This window comes from Abramis brama (genome assembly GCF_963993115.1).
Source record: "Abramis brama genome assembly, chromosome: 11".
NCBI classification, from domain to species: Eukaryota; Metazoa; Chordata; class Actinopteri; order Cypriniformes; family Leuciscidae; genus Abramis; species Abramis brama.
The window spans coordinates 20,738,690-20,760,052 of NC_139973.1; the positions used below are offsets into that span (position 1 = coordinate 20,738,690).

The window sequence follows — 21,363 nt, forward strand, 5'->3', positions numbered from 1 at the left end:
AAAATTGCAATTTATATATCAATAGCTGAAGTGAGCTGTGGCACTCCCTCTTCGACTGAGGAGAGAGAGAGACTAATAAAACAAATAATAATTTGATAATCACAAATTACCTACTGTTATTGTTGTAATAAACTGATTGCAGTGACTAAACCGACTTACTGCCATCCAAGTCGGGCTGCATTTCTTTCGCCAGAAAACATGTAATCCTTCTCCGCCCTAAGGCGAATAAGCTTTTCCACATCTTCGTCTGTCCCTGCGGTAATCATTTGAAACTTAGCTAATTGAGTTTTCAAAACTATGTTGAAATCTATCAAATAAACCTGAATTAAACAATTTAAATCAATCAATTAAAAAGGAACTTACATGTGTGTTGATCTGTCGTGGACGCCATCTTGTGTCGAGACGCGGGAATTCATTCGAGGCATTTCGGACATAAGAATCGGTTCAGCGGAGATTTTGCTGATCTTCGGCTCCGGTATGCTTTTCGAATCGCTCTCGCGGTACTTTGATGTCATGCACCACCGATCGGTCTGCTCAGTGGACCTAAAAACCTGTACAAAGCCTCCCGCCTACAGTAGCCGACAGTTAATTTAAATGACTCATGATCCGACAAAACCAAATCGCTTAAATTATTTAGACATCCTAATTAATAACTAAAAAAACTACAACATTCTACTCAGGAATTCTGACTGATTTTTTGTGTCTTCTAAAAAAAAAAAAAAAAAAAAAAAAACAGCGTAAAGAGAGTTTCACTGAATCGATTCAATTGAATCGATTCAGTTAAATTAACTCTCTTTACGCTACTGAGCAACGAGTCCAAACACAGCGTGCCACTGTTGCCTAGATACATGTGTTTAGCTCCCGAAGCCAGGCACCCTTTTCAACACACATCCGAAGCTGCAAGTTGTATCACGATGGCAGAAGACACGCAAAAAGTCCCTCAGCTCGCATTAGAAGCTGTTATTGGGTTTAATGGTAAGGTGAATTGTGAACAATCTCTCATTTGATTGTTTGGTCTTTAAAATTTAAACAATAACGTTACTCTCGGTATTTGCTAAGATGAAAGTAATTCAACGGTATCAAAGCATCTACATTGTTTATCCAGGGCATGTGTTTTCTGGACTCAAAGTGCATCCAGACAGAGAACATATTATTTATCCTCTTGGCTGCACTGTTATTATTAAGAGTCTGAGAAGTGGAAAACAGGATTTCCTTCATGGCCACACGAACAACGTCTCTTGCATTTCTGTGTCTAAAAGTGGGCGCTATATTGCATCTGGACAGGTCACTTTCATGGGCTTTAAGGTGAGCTGGAGCAATAAAAGTTGGAAAACACAATTTATACACATATATATACTGGCAGATGCTTTGTTTTACTGGAAGACAGGGCTTTTATAACCTTGGAATGAGATGATAATTTCTCACTGCAGGCTGATGTTATTATCTGGGACTATGAGAAGAAGGAGATTTATGCTCGTCTTGTGCTCCATAAAGCTAAAGTTGAAGATCTTAGCTTCTCCACAAATGACAAGTATCTGGTATCTCTGGGTGGACAGGATGATGCCAGGTAAAATACTTCTTATTGCAGTGATCTTAAATTGATTTCCCATTGCATATTTCGGTTTGGTTTCTCACCTCTTGTGGTTTGATTAGGCAATATATATATATATATTTCTTTTATATTAATTAATCTAGATGTACATTAGAAAGTCCTTTCTTAGCATGTTTACGTTATGGTTTTAGTATTGTGGTGTGGAACATTGAGAGTAAGAAGGCTATATGTGGCAGTCCTGCTTCAGCACAGAGTGCTGGTCACTGCTTCGCCATTGAGTTCACCAACCTGAACGATGAAATCTTTGTCTCAGCTGGAAGGTAAGTCCAATTTTGTAAGATATTTTTTTAGAGATACCAATTTTTAGTATAATGATGCACACTTAATCTCACATTAAATTATTTCTTAACGATCATATATATGATTGTTTGATTCATAGGCCTATATATGTTTTAAAGTATATTAAAATAGAAAACCATTGTTTTAAATTGTAGTATTATTAATTGTGTGTGCTTTTGATCAAATAAATGCAGACTTGATGATCATAAGAAACATACATTTTTAATGTTTCTTATGTTCATCAAGTCTGCATTTATTTGATCAAAAGCACACACAATTAATAATATTACAATTTAAAACAATGGTTTTCTATTTTAATATACTTTAAAACATAGCCTAATTTATTTCTGTGATGCAAAACTGAATTTTCATCAGCCATTAGGCTACTCCAGTCTTCAGTGACACATTTTTTTTTTTGGAACCTGTGATACATTTTTCAGGATTCATTGATGAATAAAAAGTAAAAAAGAACGTCTCGGTTACCAATGTAACCCTCGTTCCCTGAAGGAGGGAACGGAGACTTAGTCGATCGAACCGACTGATGGGATCACGCCAGGGAGCCAGATGTCTTCGATATAGTATACAAATCAAGCCAAATGAGCTTTGGCAGATCCACGCCCCGCCCTGCAGCGCGGGTATAACAGGGAAGTGGATGCACCCACCATTCATTTTTTTCGCTGAGGAGCCAAGCGGAACCCGGTCAGCGGTGGTCCAGTAAGTGGCAAGGGGACTAAGTCTCCATTCCCTCCTTCAGGGAACGAGGGTTACATTGGTAACCGAGACGTTCCCTTTCAGTCGGGTAACGTTCGACTTAATCGATCGTACCGACTGATGGGATCCTCTAACACGCCACTATTACTGCCACCTTCCAGTGCCCAGAAGAAAGCCTCCTAATTTTTTCGCAGCAGTTCTGTGGCGAAGAAGATAGAGCTAAAACCCGGGAAGTTACTGCTGTTCCACCCCTGCTAGTAACCTTTGGATAACACTGGGAAAGCATCCCCTACGAAGGAAGGAGGGACGCTACGGAACTCACAACTGGCCCACAGGGTGGAGTGGGCATGCAGCCCTGGGGGACAAGGTACACCTTGGATATCGTACGCCAAGATGATGGCATCCACTATCCAGTGGGCCAGCCTTTGCTTAGAGACTGCCTTCCCTTTCTGCAGGCCTCCGAAACAGATGAAGAGCTGATCTGAGGTTCTAAAGCTTTGCGTTCTGTCCAGATAAGTCTGTAAGGCGCGGACTGGACAGAGAAAAGCTAGGGTTGAGTCTGGCTCCTCCAGGGGCAGCGCTTGCAAGTTCACCACTTGATCTCGAAAGGGAGTAGTGGGAACTTTCGGCACATATCCGGGCCGAGGTCTCAGTGTCACCTGAGAGTCAGCCGGCCTGAATTCCAGGCGCGATTCGTCTACCGAGAAAGCGTGCAGGTCCCCTACCCTCTTGATAGAAGCCAGTGCAAGCAAGAGAACTGTCTTGAGAGACAGAATTCCACTGTCCGCAGGGGCTCAAAGGGAGGTCTCTGGAGTGCTGTTATCACCAGAGATAGGTCCCAAGAGGGTATGGAAGAGATGCGAGGAGGGTTCAACCTCCTTGCTCCCTTAAGGAACCTGACGATCAGATTGTGCTTCCCCAGGGATTTCTCACCAACTGCATTGTGATGTGCGGCAATAGAGGCAACATACACTTTGAGGGTGGAGGGAGACAGCCCTCGCTCCAACCCCTCTTGCAGGAAAGAAAGCACCGATCTGACCGAACAAACTCTGGGGTTTTCTCCGTGAGAAGAACACCAATCGACGAACAGGTTCCACCTCGATGCATAAGCCAGTCTTGTGGAGGGGGCTCTAGCAGAGGTGATAGTGTCTACGACAGCTTGTGGTAGACCCCTCAGAACCTCCACTTCCCGTCCAGGGACCAGACCTGGAGTCTCCACAGGTCTGGACGTGGGTGCCAAATGGTGCCAGGGATGGGCCAGGGAGGGGCTGAAGAGAGGAGTACGAGTTCGGAGAACCAGGTCCAGTTGGGCCAATAAGGGGCAACTAGCAAGACCTGCTCCTCTTCCTCCCTGACTCTGCACAGTAACTGTGGAATTAGGCTCACCGGGGGAAACGCATACTTGCGTAGACCCGTCGGCCAGCTGTGTGCCAGTGCATCCACACCGAGAGAGTCCTTGGTTAGTGAATAAAACAACTGGCAGTGGGTCGTTTCTGGAGAGGCAAACAGGTCTACCTCTGCGGCCCCGAAACGATCCCAGATCAGCTGAACCGACTGGGGGTGGAGTCGCCATTCCGTAGGCTTTATTTGCTGTCGTGAGAGCCTGTCGGCGGCACGATTGAGCAGACCTGGAATATGAATGGCACGAAGCGACCTCAGATGCTTCTGACTCCACCAAAGGAGGAGACAGGCGAGTTGTGTCAGATGACGTGAACGTGCACCACCTTGCTTGTTGATGTATGACATGGTCATGGTATTGTCCGATCTGACCAGTACATGCTTGCCAAGCAGCGGCATTTTGAGGCGTCTCAAAGCAAGTAGTACCGCTAACAACTCAAGGCAATTGATATGCCAATGCAGCTGAGGACCTGTCCAGCATCCTGCTACTGCATACCCGTCGTGCGTGGCCCCCCAACCTGTCTTGGAGGCATCTGTGAACACCACCGCATGCCTGGACGCTTGTATCATGGACACACCGGACCGGAGAAATACAGCGTCTGACCAAGGTTGGAAGGTTTTCCGGCAAGTTCGAGAAATCGCATGGGACCCGGCCAAGAATGCCGTCTGTTTGACCGAGTCCATACCGAGAAAAGAGATGCTCTGCCCGGGGGTGAGCTTGCTCTTTTCCCTGTTGACCTGAAGACCCAATAGACTGATATGCTGGAGCAGCAAGTCTCTGTGTTCACACAACTGTTACCGCGACTGAGCCAGTATCAGCCAGTCGTCGAGGTAGTTGAGGACACGAACGCCCTGTTCTCTCAAGGGAGAAATGGCCGCCTCCGTGAGCTTCGTAAAGACGCGGGGGGACAGAGACAGTCCAAAGGGTAGGACTTTGTACTGATACGCCCGACCCTCTAACGCGAACCTCAGGAATGGCCTGTGTCGCGGCAGGATGGAGACGTGAAAGTACGTGTCCTTCAGGTCTACCGCTGCCAACCAATCTCCTGGACGAACACATCTGCATATGTCCTTGAGTACTATCATCTTGAACGGGAGCTTTTAAAGGGCCCGATTCAAGATGCGTAGGTCCAAGATTGGTCTTAATCCACCTCCTTTCTTTGGCACATTGAAGTAAGGGCTGTAAAACCCTCGCTTCATGTCAGCTACAGACACCGGTTCTATTGCATCCTACGCCAGTAGGACAGATCTGCTCTTCACAACCATAGAGCGAACGCCAGCGAATCTGGGTGGGTGCCGGTGGAACTGAATCGTGTAGCCGTGTGCAATGGTGCTCAGGAGCCAGTTGGACGGTCTGCAGAGGTCTTTACAGGCTTGCAGAAACCGTACCGGGGGACTCGTGGCACCACTGACGTACCAGGAGGAGGGTAGCAAAGTGGAGGACAGGGACCCAACCCGGAGGGCCCTAAGGCGGACTGGAGGGGGGTCTGTGTACGTATCACACGAACTTGCCTCCACTTGGTGGCATTGAGTACGGGAGGAGGCAAACCTGGGTCCTTGAACCGTACTCGTCTGCCAACTGGCGACACAAGAGGGGATTGAGGTAGGCCAGACTGATCTGGGGTGTCTGATAATCTGAACCTCTTGAAACCCAGGGTTGAGAATTTCTGTCCCTTTGGCGATTCGGAAACCACTGTACTCCAGAGAGTACAATGGTGGAACAACAACCACCAGAGAAACTTTCGTCCCCAACCCTGGGTGGCCTGTATCAGGGACACGCTTACTCTTGCCTCCTGGACTGGCAAGATCTGACACAGGCTGGGCAGCCTGCCTACGGCTAGCTCTATGCTGAGGCCCGAGCTGTGGCGGGGGCCTAACAGGCTGAGCTGCCTTAGGGGGGCGCCCTCGGCGACGTGCTGGTGGAGTGACTGCTAGCGGCGACGGGGTGAGAGGCTCAGCAGGCCGTCGCGGCAGGGTGTGTCGGGCTTCCTCCACCTGCGAATGAGCTATAGAAGGCTGTTGGGCACCACCCACTGTAGCGTCGCCGAACAACCCCGTCTGGGAAATTGGGGAGTCCAGGATCTGAACCTTGTACGCATCCTCCATATCAACCAAACCGAGCCAATGATCGTGCTGCTGAACCACCAGAGTGGACATTGCCAGACCAATCGCGCAGTAGGGCCGGGCAAAAAAATCGATTTTTCGATTAATAGTTTTTTAAAATGTGGTGATGTGATGTGGTGTGTGTGATTCTCAAACGCCACGAATCGATTTTTTTCCATATTTATTTATCTATTACCCAAAAGCCAGTATTAGTTTTCCTCCACTGTTCATAGGCTTGCAAACTCCATTTTATAGCTAATGCTGTGCGATTTTATGTTTGTTTTATCTTAATCATAAAATAACCTCAACTAGTGCTGCACGATTAATCATATCGCAATCGCGCTGTCAAGCCTATACGCAATTATATGACGCAAAAAATGCTGCGATTTTTTTAAATAAACAAATTTGGGCTGTTAATGCAATTAACACAGCATCTGTTAATTTTTGTCATCCTTTGGCTAGTGTTACATAATCCCGCTCTTATTCATGCAAATGTTTTTAAACCATTCATTCACGACAAGACAAAAAAAAGATTGCTGCCTGTGAATGTCGTGACTGTGACACACAGAAAGACTCGCGCTGATATCGTGCGTGCGCACAAGACAGCCCAGAATACAGTTCTCTTTCGCGCTTGAACGAACAAAAACACACAAATATGCCAAAATGTCTTTTTGTCGAGTATCTTTATAACATAAGAGCAGTCTTATGATGAACGTGAAGAGTTGTGACTCGTGAGAGAATGAGGCGCGTGTGAGATCCTCCGTCAACAGTGGCTGGTGAAGGATTCAAATTTAAGAATCTATTTCAAATATGCTTCCTTAGTTAACATCACGGTAAAGAATATTGTATTTAGTGTTTAAGGGTAAGATAATGATTCTACTCAGCAAAGATGCCTTTCCTGTTTTCTCTTTAATGGCTCTTTGAGTCCCAGTATCACTCAGAACTGATGGGATTAGCACACGAATGATTCACTGAGAATCTCACCTTTTGTTCTGCAAATGGCTTTCGGACCCAAATGGCCCTTGGAGCCTTATGCTGATTGAATTAGGATTGGCTAGACCCTCAGTCTAGGGTGTTACCTTAACCTGTATACTCATTTACATGCTTTGTTTGAATTTGTCTCCACCCCCAAAAGTCCCTCCTCCTAAAATGCCTATAAGATACCATGTAAAGTTATGTTAGATTAGATCATGTTGGAAGTTTCTACAGCCGCGTACGGCGGAGTTCTCAATAAAGAATAACTTCTGTTGAACGCGATCCCGACTGTCTCACTGGTCTCTGCTTCGATCAAAGAAAACTTTACAACACTGGTCTTAAAGGGACAGTACACAGTAGCCACTAATTATCTCTGTCGTTAAAGTTAATCAAAGAACAAAGGGAACAGAGAAAAACACTCACTGCTCTTGACTACTAAAGAACTTTTGTAACTTTAATAAGGATTGGTGTATATATATAATTTATAATTAATGCAGTGCAGACTGTTTGATAACTTTATTCAATTTCTGTATATGTCCTCCCTGTTAGACAGGAAGGGCACAGGTAAATATGATTCTGTTTTAATGAACCCAAGTGTACCTAAAATAAAAAGAGTTTAATATTATACAGGTTTGTAGCTCTTAATTTATTTGTATTAATTAACCACTTATGTTCACTTTTTTATATAAAATATAGGATTTGTATTAAATATATATTCATTGAGTCGAATCGAAATCAAATTTAGAATCGAAATCGAATCGAGAATCGAAATCGAATCGAATTGAGAGCTTTCGAATCGAATTGTAACATCTGAATCGATACCCCTGCCCTATCACGCAGGTTGCCACACTTGTGCTCCGAAGAGCCAAGTCGGTTGCCTTACAGAGCTCACCCATGAGCTGACAGTCTGGCCTACCCTTTTGCACGTCCTGGAGTGTTTTAGCCTGAAAAAGCTGTAACAAGGCCAAGGCGTGCATAGAGGCGGCGGCTTGCCCACAGGCTCCATAAGCCGCGTCTGACAAAGCAGACAACGACTCCAGAGCCTGTGAGGGGAAACACGGTTCTCCAGAGCCGGATGTTGCGGCCGCCGGACACAGGTGTGCCAGAACAGGCCGCTCCACCGGAGGGATCGCCGTATAACCACTTGTCGCGCCACACTCAAGGGTAGCGAGGGGGGAGGAGCCATCCTGGTCACTTAAGGCAGTAAAGGGTGCCTTCCATGACCTGGTTAGCTCCCCATGCATCTCGGGAAAGAAAGGTACTGGAGCGGTGGGCAGAGGAGGATACCACTCGAGCCCGACAGCCTCGGCGGCCCGTTTCAGCATAGCTGACGACTGTGGATCTGACTCAGGCCATGCTGTACAACCCAGGGGGGACAGCACGGGGGAATCGTCCCCGATAGTATACAGCTCGCCCTCAAATGTAGTGGTCGGCATCCTATGCCCCTGGTGAATTTCCAATGGAACGTCTAATTCACCCATTACAGATGAATCAGTGCGCTCAACACTAGAATCCAAAGGTATCGATGTGAAAGAGTTGTGATGAGTCCACGGGGAATAATCTCCAGGCGGAGCCTCAAACACAACTCTGCGATCACCTGACTCACACCACCCGCGAGGGAGTGGCACAAAATCAGGGACTCTACATTCGCGAGCGAATGAGAGTCTAGATCTCAACACCGAGATAGGCATATTTTCACACAGAAAACAGGCACCATCCACAAAAGCTGCCTCAGCGTGTTGTATGCCCAAACATGCGACACAGAAATTGTGACCATCACAGAGGGCTAGGGAACGACCACATCCAGCAGCGCACAGGTGGAAAGACATCCTTCTTCCGGAGAAGAAAGATGAAAAACACACCCGTGTTTACTTCCTTGGAATAACGCCCTTCACCAGTGCTGGAGCACACAGGGATGTCCGCGGCGACACTGACGGGAAACCCCGTCAGTGAAGCACTCACTTTCCTCGCCCTTAAACCGACCGTCAGCCAACAAACACAAAGGTTGCCGTGAGAACAGCAGTTAAGAGATTCAGAAGCTTGCGATCACCGCTGCCACACGCTGTAACGTCAGCACTGGGAGAGCTTCCAACAGAAGTGCCAACACACATAGGCTTGTTATTAAAGTACACTTTCAGAGATATCGACATAACAACCGATCGGCTCCGAAGTGAAAAGAATGAATGGTGGGTGCATCCACTTCCCTGTTATACCCGCGCTGCAGGGCGTAGATTGCGCACCTGCCAAAGCTCATTTGGCTTGATTTGTATACTATATCGAAGACATCTGGCTCCCTGGCGTGATCCCATCAGTCGGTACGATCAACTAAGTCGAATGTTACCCGACTGAAAGGGAACGTCTCGGTAACCAATGTAACCCTCGTTCCCTGAAGGAGGGAACGGAGACTTAGTCCCCTTGCTACTGTTACTGGACCACCGCTGACCGGGTTCCGCTCGGCTCCTCAGCGAAAAAAAATGAATGGTGGGTGCATCCACTTCCATGTTATACCCGTGCTGCAGGGCGGGGCGTGGATTGCGCACCTGCCAAAGCTCATTTGGCTTGCTCCCTGGCGTGATCCCATCAGTCGGTACGATCGACTAAGTCGAACGTTACCCGACTGAAAGGGAACAGCATTTATTTAAAATAGAAAAGTTTCTAACAATATAAATCTTTATCATAAATTTAACAAATCCTTACTGAATAAAAGTATTAATTTCTTTCAAAAAAAGAAAGAAAAAAAATTACTGACCCTAAACTTTTGGTAGTGTATATTGTTAAAAAAGAATTTTAATTGAATTAATTGAAAAATATTTTTTTAATTTCTATTTCAAAGAAATGCTGTTCTTTTTTTTCTTTTTTACTTTTTATTCATCAAAGAATCCTGAAAAAAAGTGTCATATGTTCTAAAAAAATATTAAGCAGCACTTTTGTTTCCAACATTGATAATAAATCAGCATATTCAAATGATTTCTGAAGGATCATGTGACTGAAGACTGGAGTAATGGCTGATGAAAATTCAGCTTTGCATCACAGAAACAAATTATATTTTAAAGTGTATTAAAATAGACAACCATTATTTTAAACTGTAATAATATTTCACAATATTACTGTTTTTTCTTTATTTTTTTCAAATAAATGCAGGCTTGATGAGCATAAGAGACTTCTTTCAAAAACATTAAAAATAATAATGTTGATACACACACACTTAATGTCACATTAAATCATGAGATTGTTGTGCATACAAAAATCTCAATTGATTATTAAATTTAAAACCAAAATGAACATTTGAAATGCAAACTAATATTTCCTATACTGGCACACCAAAGCAAAAGATACAAGTAAGCCTAAACATACCTTTTGCACAATTATGTAATTTATATATTTATGTAATATTCTGTAGTCAGAAATCAGCTGAGCACTATATATACTACAGATTGATGTAGTGTGTGCGTGAAAAAAAGTTCTTATCGCTTTCTGCTTGTTAATTTATTTGTGTTTGTTTTTGTTGTTTTTTCCCCCAAGTGGAACTCTACGTGTGTGGGAACTGGATTTACCCAACAGAAAGATCCGGCCCACAGAATGTCAGACTGGACAGCTTAAGAGAATTGTCAAATGCCTTGAGGTGAGTGAGAATCACGGCTACTGCTGGTTCTGGTTCTCTCTTCTTCTTTTTTACCTGCTCATTCCATAGGTGGTTTTCAACGTTTTTTTTATGGCTAAAACTGGTATATAAAACATCACTAAACGTAAAGTATTTTTCAGATCCCAAATGATGATAATTATTTCTACTGTGGAACTACAAGTGGGGATATTCTGAAAGTGAACCTGAAGACTAGGTTGCTCAACAGCTGTGGACCTGTTAAACAAAAATTCAGCAAGGTGAACCTACTAATTTTTTTAAGAATTTTTTTTTTTTTAAGTTTCCTGTTTATACATTAGATGCATGACTTCTGAAAAAATACACTGATGCACATTATGCGAATTGTTTTCAAAATAATGCACTGTAAATATTTAATTTCTCTTTGACTGTTTTATTATCTCTTTGACTACTGCTATTATTTATTGCACTACACAGTCCAAGAAACACGATTAAACAGAGACGCAAAAAACAAGCTGAACAACAAAAAAAAAAGGATGAAATTTTAAAATGCTTTGTCTTGTTGTCGCAGGGAGTGAACTCTCTTAAAGTCTTGAAGACCGGTGATATTTTAGTTGGATCAGGAGATGGGATGTTGACTTTGTGCTCAGGAGGGAATTTCAAAACCATAAAGTCTGTAACAACTTTGGTTTCCTCTTCTTTCCTCTTCTCAGTTTTTTTCTTCTCTTTGTTTTCCTCATTTGTTATTATTTATTGTTTCTATCTGCCTTCCTCTCATTCAACCACTAATAATGGTTAACTATATGATTTGTGACAGGAGTGTTCAGTTGGAGGGAGGGGTGACGTCGGTTTCCCTGCGTGGAGACGGCCATCAGTTTTTCGTTGGGACAGAGGCAGCACAGATCTATAGTTTAAGCTATGCTGACTTCAAACCAGAGCTCATTGCTACAAATCATAACAGTTCTGTAAAGGATGTGGCCTTTCCTTTGTGAGTAATACATATGAACACCTCTCTTCTGCCACCAGAGGGAGACATTAGCTTTGTATCGGTGGCCTAAGTAAAATTCATTGACGTCCATCTATTTGTGCAAATCCTCTCTATTACTCTCAACAGTGGGACGTCAGAGCTCTTTGCCACCTGTTCACAGAATGATATAAGAGTGTGGCATGCTGAGTCCTCCAAGGAACTTCTGCGTATCACAGTGCCCAACATAACATGCAACGCTCTGGGCTTTATGCAAGATGGCCGGAGCATCTTCAGTGGTCAGTCTCATACAGGATGACCTGTTGAAATGGTTTGAGGAGCATAGCGTTGCTTTTCTATGTTGATGTATTTTCCGTTTGAAACACTTTTTGTACACTCCTTGGCAAAAAAAAAAAGGTGGCCAAGCCAAAAATGGGAAAATATGTAGTGGTATTTAAATGGTCTTAACCATTTTAATCACAAATCACTGGTCAAATCACAAAGCACGGAATACCCTTCCCCAATTTGTAGAAAGCTTTTTACAGGAAGAAGAGTCAGGCTCCGTCTTGGTTTCAAACACTCTCCGTCCACATTAGCGTTTTCATGCGTTTTCCAAAAGTTTCTCATCCACACTGAAACGTCGGAAAACTCTAAATTCACCTTACAGCGCATGTGTAATCCCTCATAAAAGCTCACTGAGATGATACAGACAGAACAAGACAGAATCAAGTTTTATCACACAATTTTTCTGGCAGGATCATTTTAATGACAAACAAAATATCTCACCATTCACCAGTGTATGCAGGTTGCACTCATCATTTTATGTTTGGTCTAAAACGCAACTGGTCTCATGTTTTGCCGCAGGACAGCATACGCGACTGAATTTTCTGTCATCTTTACAGGACTGTGAAATGAAGAGTGCAAAGTAATATATTTTAGCAGCTGTGTGAAAGTGAATAGCACATAACAGACACAATACAGGTATAAACATGAATATCTATGGGTTCAATATGCGTCACATGACTAAACTTACATCATCGTTTTTAAATACCACTACTACACAAAACCGGCGTTTTCAAATGTATCCACTTTGGAGAGCATTTTCAAAAAGCTTAGTTTTTGTTGCTAAAAACGCAGTCTCAGTGTGGACGGAAGGCCAAAAGTGAGAGAAAAAGATGCTTTTCAAATGAAAACACTTTAGTGTGGACAAGGCCTCTGTGTTATTCCACTCAATGTTGATGGCTTCAAACAGTTCATGAGCAGTTGAAAAATGTCTCCTAGTTCGTTTGAGTTCATTTGTGAGAGCAAATATTCACTATAGTCTTCAAATCTGGACTCTGACCTGGCCAAAACATGAGCCTGATGGCCTTGTTTTCAAACCACTTCTTGGTTGTCTTTGAAATTTGGGCAGGAGCATTGTCTTGTTGAAAAATAACATCTGATCATGTTAAGATAACTTGCCATTTGTGGGAAGCCATTCTGCAATATTTTCCTGTACTCCAAAGCATTAAATGAGTTTTCACAGTGAAGTAGCTCACCAATACCAGCAGCTAAAAAGGCTCCCCACACAATGACTTCCTTCATGCTTCACTGTGGTAGAGAACAGAGATACATTTATTATTACACTTCTCACCAGATCTTCGAAGACACCCTCTGGATCATCACTATGCAACTTGTGTTTCATTGTGATTCATTACTCCACACAACTCTGCTGATTCACACTGAATCAAACTTCCCATATTCTGCCAAAATCTTCATTCTGTCTTTGATGTTTTTCTGAGACCGCAATGGCATTTTGCTAATTTCTTGACCAATAATTTGTGGTTAAGATAATTAAAAGCTCAGTGTTTAGCCATTTCTTTAGCCCAGGAGTGTACAAGCTGTATCTTAACTAAAGACACAGACAAAACACCATACTACTTGGTATTGCTAGTTTGATTCTGGTTAGATTTATAATTTTAATCTAAATAATATATAATAAATGGATTTTTAACAGTGCAAATATTTTATTTTTTATTTGTTTATTTGAATATGATTTATTGGATTATTTACTCGTTAAAGTTTTTTTTAACAGTTTTTGCAGTAAACTAGAATACAGATGACCTCAAAACTTATAGACATGGAGTCACTAAACTCCAATATTTTTTTTTCTTTTTATCGGTATTTAGTAATAATAAAAAGTTTGAATTATGCACGAACGTGCTAATTAATTCACTCATTTAACACGTTTGTAGTTCACTACAATGCAGTTACAGCTTTCTTTATTTGATAACTTTTTTGACAGCTTGGAACGATGGGAAGATTCGTGTGTTCACTCCAGAGACCGGGAAGCTGAGGTTGATAATTCATGATGCCCACAGTATGGGAGTGACTGCCATAGCAGCAACCAATGACTGCAAGTGGATTGTCAGTGGAGGGGGAGAAGGACAGGTACGTGCTGTGTCAGATACACATCATAAACTCACTCTTGAGAGCTGTGCTCATGTTTTAGATTAAACAAATGACATTAAAGGGTTAGTTCACCCAAAAATGAAAATTCTGTCATTAATTAGCAATGTCATTGCAACTTTCAAGGCCCTGAAAGGTAGTAAAGACATCTTTAAAATAGTCCATGTGACTACAGTGGTTCAAATGTAATGTTATGAAGCGACGAGAATAGTTTTTGTGCGCAAAAAAACAAACAAAAATAGCTACTTTATTCAACAATTTATTATCTTCTGTGACAGATAAACACAGTACAGCGCTTCCGGGTTCTACGTCAGAAAGCCGGCTCACCATTGGCCAGCTCCTGCATCAGCATCACACGCATGTGTCGTGGTGCTCACGTGAACAGCGTCGGACTATAATTAGCCGGCATTCTGACGTAGAACCCCGAAGCACTGTACTGTGTTTACTACGCGAAAAGCGTAGGAGATCTGACACAGAAGAGAAGAAATTGTTGTCGTTTTTTTGCACACAAAAAATATTCTCGTCATTTCATAGCATTACATTTTAACCACTGTATTCACATGGACTATTTTAACGATGTCTTTACTACCTTTCTGGGCCTTGCTGTCTATGGAGGGGTCAGAAAGCTCTCGGATTTCATCAAAAATATCTTCATTTGTGTTCGGAAGATGAACAAAGGGTGTGGAATGAGGGTGAGTAATTAATGACAGAATTTTCATTTTGGGGTGAACTAACCCTTTAACCCACTTAGTTCATGGCTACTTACCTAATTCATAATAACAAATACATTTTTGTGAAATATTATTTTAAGATTAAATTAATTCCTTTTTTGAGGGGAAAAAAGGGCTGCGGAGTGAAACGAAACAATTTTAAAATGTATTAAAACAGTTTTTGATCAAATAAACGCAGCCTTGGTGAGCATAGGAGACTTCTTTCAAAAACATTAAAAATCTTTAAGACTCCAAAGTTTTGAACAGTAGTGAATGTAGGAAACAATCAAATACACAGTTTAGCTTTTATTATACTACAGTATCTATTTTACAGAGCCATGTAATAATAAGTAGAGATGTTTTGGTTGTTTGTAATCTAAAACATCCTTACAATAAATGCAGAATAAATGTAAACCTTGACTTCTCTCTGTAATGAAGGTGCGAGTCTGGGAGCTATCCCAGAAATCCTATCGACTCATTGAGACCATGAAGGAGCACAAAGCCACAGTTAACTGTATTAAGATCAAGAGTAATGACAAGGAGTGTGTGACGGCCAGCTCTGATGGAGCCTGCATCATCTGGGACCTGGTGTAAGTTTGAAGAGCATCAGATCATAGATATTTAATCTAGACGTGAGAGGTTTTGCACTCGTTATTAATCTATGCACAAGCTTGTCGTGTTGAAAATAGTGCTGTTAAATCGATTAAACATGATTAATTGTATCTAATATAAAATGTTGTTTATATAATAAATTATATATATATATATATATATATATATATATATATATATATATATATATATATATATATATATATATGTGTGTGTGTGTGTGTGTGTGTGTGTGTGTGTGTGTGCCCTCGATTAATCGATTTGACAGGACTAGTTGAAAAGTTAAAGGGTTAATTCATCCAGAAATGAAAATTGTGTCGTCAGTTACTCACCATTATCGTTGATGACGTTCCAAACCCAGAAGATTTTCGTTAATCTTCGGAACACAATAGACCTTAGTCAAGTTAGTGCCATATTTAATTTTTGACAGGAATGAAAAGGCTATGAGGGACAAAATACAGTGCGTTCAATGGATTGTACTGTTGTTTAACAATATACAGTTGTTCAGATGACGGAATGTCTTTGCGGAAAAAAACAACAACTCTCAGTAGGCAAAAACTCCATAAAACAGTTGAGTTGTGAAAATTATGTGATCTAGGACCTTTATACAGTGCGTGCCATTGTAAAGACTGTACATCTATCCCTCACAGCCTTGTTTTCATCTGCGTTAAATTTAATATGGTGACTAAGGTCTATTGAATATATTTTGAATGTCTTTTTGATTTTTAATTTCTGTCCCTCTATTGAAAGTCTATTCACCCAAAACTAAAGGAAATGCGGTTGAGCTTCCATTTGCCATTTTTGAGTGCTCTATGTATGTTCGCTGAACAGTGTTTATATGTGAATAAAAGCCTAAATTAAATCTGTTCATCATATAAAGTGATTGTGTCTCTTCAGAAGACTTGGATTAAACCACTTGATTCATATGGATTTATTTTACTGATTATGAACGTTTTGAGGCATCCGATATTTGGGTGAATAGACATGAGAGTGAGTAATTGATGACAGAATTTTCATTTTTGGGTGACCTGTCCATTTAAATCATACACCTTCACATGAACCAAATATTCAGAGTACTGATTTGCTTTGTGAACAAAACATTTTATTTGATGTCATCTTTAACTTTATCTGTCTGGGTTCTTCTGATTTCCCATTCAGGAGGTTCATCAGGAATCAAATGGTCTTGTCCAACACCCTGTTCAGTGTTGTATGTTACCACCCTGAGGAATACCAGATCATCACCAGTGGCACTGACAGAAAGGTACAAGACTAGACTGATCTAGACTGATGTACTGGCATGTGTTTGAGAGAAACGTGGCGAGAGAGAGAGAGAGAGAGATGGATAGGTGAGAGAGTAGAAAACAATTTCAGAGATAGATACTGTGTGCACAACAACTAGCTGACTAGCTCTCCTAGTCTCCTGTGGATGTACTTTAGTATGATCCGCTCATTCTACTCTGTGCCAAATAGTCCATCTGCTAGTTTAGGGCACATCATCAGTGTCCATTTAAAGAGCTTATTATAATACGTATGGTCGGCTGTGTACATACGTCCATCACACAGAAGCAAAGGGAAAATTGCCATCCTCAGTGCTTTCATTCATATTTCATCTGTGGGGGGAAAAAAAGGAAAAAATGTTACATCATGATGTTATGTTTTATTTAAAGACCTTATATTATTTGCTAGTAGCTTAATTTATTATCAACAATGGTATTAAAGGAGCGTGTATAACATTTTGATGAAATATTTTCTGCATTTGGATAAAGAACAAATGTGTGCAGTTCAATTTCAGCCATCTAATAGCAGTAATTAATAATACTCCAGACCGTAGCCAAACAAACACAAATATGACTCCATTGTTGTCCAGGAAAAGCAGCCAAAACCAGCACAGTAGGTACAGTACTTGAAAGGACACAATGCTGGGGTCATGCCGGATACCCAGTGCTGGCGCAAAGCCTGCTGGGACAGATCCATCTCAATGAGGCGTACCAGACCTGCTCTGTCTGAAAAAAAAGAAAGAAAGAAAAATGATTTATGGCAGAACAATTCTATCAAGTTTTAAAAAGTAATAGCACTTAAAACTTGATAGAATTGTTCTGCCATAAATCATTTTTCTCTCTTTCTTTTTTTAAACATGTTTTGAACAGCCTCATAAGTATGAAGTTTGATACATGGACAGGATGTTTTAATAAAAGAAAGTCATTCAGAATCAGAATTTCTTTCATTTATTTGTTCCTTTTTTAAATGAATAATCCAATTATCAAAAAAAAAAAAGCAAAGCCATATCACAAAAGTGAACATCCCCATTACTGCTGAAATGCAATAAGTGGCCTACGGAAATTACATTTATGTAATATCTGTTGAGTACAGGTTCAGATGCAACAGTGCAGGACAAAGAACAACTGAAGGCTTAGAGCCATTTTTTTCTTAAGTTGCACTATAACAAATGACATCTTGATTTTTTTCTCTTATCTGAGTGCATGCTGAGAAATTGTATTGTCTTTCTCTATTTTTTCATACTTTTGATTGTTATTCAATCAAATTTATCAGCCATCGTTGTGATTTTTATTTTTTATTAACAACCTTATTTAGTTGTTTGTTATACCACCATTAAACCATTTAGACCAGGATAAGACATCTTACATGCAATCTTTAACCGTTCAACAGATTGGCTACTGGGAGGTGTATGATGGTTCTGCAATCCGAGAACTTGAGGGCTCCTTGTCCGGAGCTATAAATGGCATGCACATTTCTGAGGAGGGAAAATATTTTGTGACTGGTAGGTACCTTCAGTATCTTTTCTCATGCTGAGTTATTTTCACCGAGTCATTCTTCTGTCATATGGCGGATGTAACAGTAACAACAGGTGGCACAATAAACAATATAAACAGAAGTATTTATAACGCTGCAGAAAAGCATCATTCGCAAAACAGCTGGATAAATGTCTGCTCGCCAAACACTTGCAGAATTCAAACTGATCCCAGCAGTTATTTTGAAATGAGTTTCACAGTTTGAGTCGATAAGGTGCTAATCTAATATTCCTGTTTTTAGTGCGTATTCATGCTGCTTTCTCTGCAGTTTAATGCTAAACATCAAACGTCTCTTTCAGGTGGAGATGACAAACTACTGAAGCTCTGGCTCTATTCTGATGGCGAAGTGACCCACGTTGGCACCGGGCACAGTGGAAGCATCACAAATGTGAGGATCTGTCCCAACAGCAGATACATTGTCAGCACCAGTGCTGATGGAGCGATCCTAAGGTGGAGATACCCACAACCCTCATAGAACCCTAAACAGTCAATAAGATCATCTAATGCAGTTCAGATATGATGATTATTAGAGAAATATACATTTGCCTTACACATTTTATAAAGATTTAAAACCCAACAGAATAGATATTAAATTTGCTGTGATATTTTTTAAGAGAAAATGCAGGCCCTTTGGATTTCAGTTACTATATTTAAACATAATATTACAAATGAACTTGTCACCATAATCTGCAAGAAAACATTATTGTATAATAAAGTATTTTAATGTCATAGAACCAAAAAGACTAATGGTACCTTCCGCTCCTTTTTCTTGCAAATAATTGTAGAACAAATTAGGTTATGAATTCTAATGAGATTTAAAGGTACCATTAAACAGTCCAACTCCAGTCATTTCATTGAAATAAAGCAGCTTAGAGCCCCAGTTTCTGAGGACTTTTTGTGAACTGCACTGTCAGCTAATATATCACCTGAGAATCTCCAGAGAGCTGGCGGGGGAGGTTTGGAGAAGTACAGCAAGGCATGAACCCAGCATCTGGATGTGCCTGTCCCAAATTTCCTCTCACCTATGAAGAAGTCTAAATAATGAATATCTTAACCCCTAACAGTAAGGATATTCAACCATATTCAGTCAGATGAGGGGTGCTCTGCTAATTTACATGCTTTGGCAATAAAATTGGTTTCGTATGAGGTTTCAAAAGCAATTTAGTTGAGATCTAATTAGTAACTGAAGATGCGTATCAGAATCTTCAGTATCTATAAGTGAATATTATGCCATGCTTTACATTGTGACAGTTCATTGGTATAGCCCACACTACAGACAGCGCAGATCTGACTATCCAATGACCTTGTTGTTGTTGATATAAAGAAATAAAGTAGCGAAGTGAGTGGGTGGTCCAATCACAATGTTCTCAGTAATCATATACTGTAACAGTATTTATCTGTCTTGCAGGTACATGTAAGGTGTCTGATAATAAAGATGCCTATCAAAGGAGAAACACGTACAGTGTGTCTGATAAAACTAGGATCATAAATGTTGGTCTTTTACAGATTAGATGAAGTCTGTAAAATCCTGTGCTGAGTTTATTCTTTTTCTGCTCTCCGTCTTCCTTGCTTATAAGCGTAATGGGGTTACAGTTATGAAAATACATGAATATGATTCAAGACATGAAAATAAATCATGGAGACACTTTTAAAAGAAAGCACTCAGGGCAACAGTAGGGGGCTCTTAATGCTTTATGAAAAGACAGACCACAACTGTGGTATAATTGCTTATGAACCTCAGAATATTTATCATAATTAATGTTCATGTCAGTGGTTCACAAACTTTTTTACTCCAAGGCCCCCATTGTTCACAACAATATTGGGAGGCCCAATAACTTTTTCATTTTTTTTTTGCAATTTAACTTTCTACCTGATTTCTATAACTAAAACTTTCTACAATATTTTAGAGCTTGATATAACTAGAAAACATATATTAATTATAAAAATGCCGATGGAGTTTTATGATCTGATTAATTTACATGACATGATCTAGAAATTAACACTTCAAAAATGAGTCTTTTTCAAGACCGTAGGATCCCTGGTTCTTCTTATTCCTCGTCTTCTTCAAAAAAGCAAGCTCTTAAGGAGGTGAATTAAAATAAGAAACATTTAGATTTTTAGTTGATTTGACATTTTAATGCTGGAATGTCTTATTTTAAATAATTTAAGTCATCTTCGCACCATGGTCACTAGTTTACTCACACACAAGAGTATTTATTTTTAATGAATAAATGAACAGATGAACCTCGGAATATGTATTGTCATCTACATTTACAGGACCAAAATTATTACAGTTTCAGGAAATCTGAATATATGAGTATGTCCAAATGAAGGTCATTATGGAATCAGGTGACCTTCGAATTGTCATTCATTGCAATATGATGTCATATTGCTCAGAAAATCCAAACGGCTTGATTATTGAGAGTGTTTATATGTCTATGCGGTGTTTTTAACATGAGCAAATGAAAAATTGGGTAGATTTAGCCATATAGCGAGGCAGCGGTCTGACTCCAAGATGGCGAACGGAAACATGGTTTGTGTGACATAAGCAACACATTATTAGCTGTTTGATAACATAGTCAAGCAAAAGGCTAATCATATTAATTAACGTTATGTGTCCGACGTTGTAAAGAGTGAGATTGTGCAGTTTTTCTCAAGTTGACCGAGTGGATCTCTGAGCTGGTGTGAGTGAGTGAGGCGGGGGTAATTAGCATATTACTGCTAAGTCACATTTATTTATATAGGGCTTTTTTACAATACAGATTGTTTCAAAGCAGCTTTACAGAGATAACAGGAAAGTAATGCAAAAAAGCTCCAGAAGAAAATAGCCTCACAGTCCAGCTTAAGTAAGTTCAGTGATGTTTCATTTTTGTTGTAAAAAAGTTATTAATTTAGTTTATTTGTACATTAGCAGCTCTGGAGAAAACCGTAATGTCATCGTCCAGCTCAATTCAGTTCTCATATAATGGTGTCAATGCAGGCAGATCAATATTATTGTTGAATATTAAATGTTAAATACTAAATGAAGCAAAGGGTGTAGAGTTACATTCAAGCTATTTAAGGCATGAAGGCTTTTTTTTTTTTTTTTTTTTTTTTTTACAGTTAAAACGTTTAAATATGTAAATTTGGTGATCAAACATTAG

The 21,363-nt window shown here is 40.5% G+C and overlaps 1 protein-coding gene across 1 annotated transcript; it reads left to right on the top strand.

Annotated features, from left to right (window-relative positions):
- Positions 1-867: 867 nt before the first annotated feature.
- On the top strand, positions 868-19,665 carry cfap52 (cilia and flagella associated protein 52). The gene is made up of 14 exons (XM_084129741.1): positions 868-975; positions 1,106-1,305; positions 1,431-1,567; positions 1,744-1,872; positions 10,601-10,700; positions 10,841-10,957; positions 11,248-11,348; positions 11,494-11,664; positions 11,791-11,939; positions 13,925-14,070; positions 15,237-15,388; positions 16,569-16,671; positions 18,078-18,189; positions 18,520-19,665. The coding sequence occupies exons 1-14, from the start codon at positions 915-917 to the stop codon at positions 18,693-18,695; spliced, it is 1,854 nt and encodes a 617-aa protein (XP_083985867.1). The 5' UTR covers positions 868-914; the 3' UTR covers positions 18,696-19,665.
- The last annotated feature ends 1,698 nt before the right edge of the window (positions 19,666-21,363 follow it).

Coding starts and splice junctions, on each gene's coding strand:
- cfap52 (XM_084129741.1), top strand. CDS start 915: ATGGCAGAAGACACGCAAAAAGTCCCTCAGCTCGCATTAGAAGCTGTT. Junction 10,701..10,840: donor GAATTGTCAAATGCCTTGAG/GTGAGTGAGAAT, acceptor AGTATTTTTCAG/ATCCCAAATGATGATAATTA. Junction 10,958..11,247: donor TTAAACAAAAATTCAGCAAG/GTGAACCTACTA, acceptor TTGTTGTCGCAG/GGAGTGAACTCTCTTAAAGT.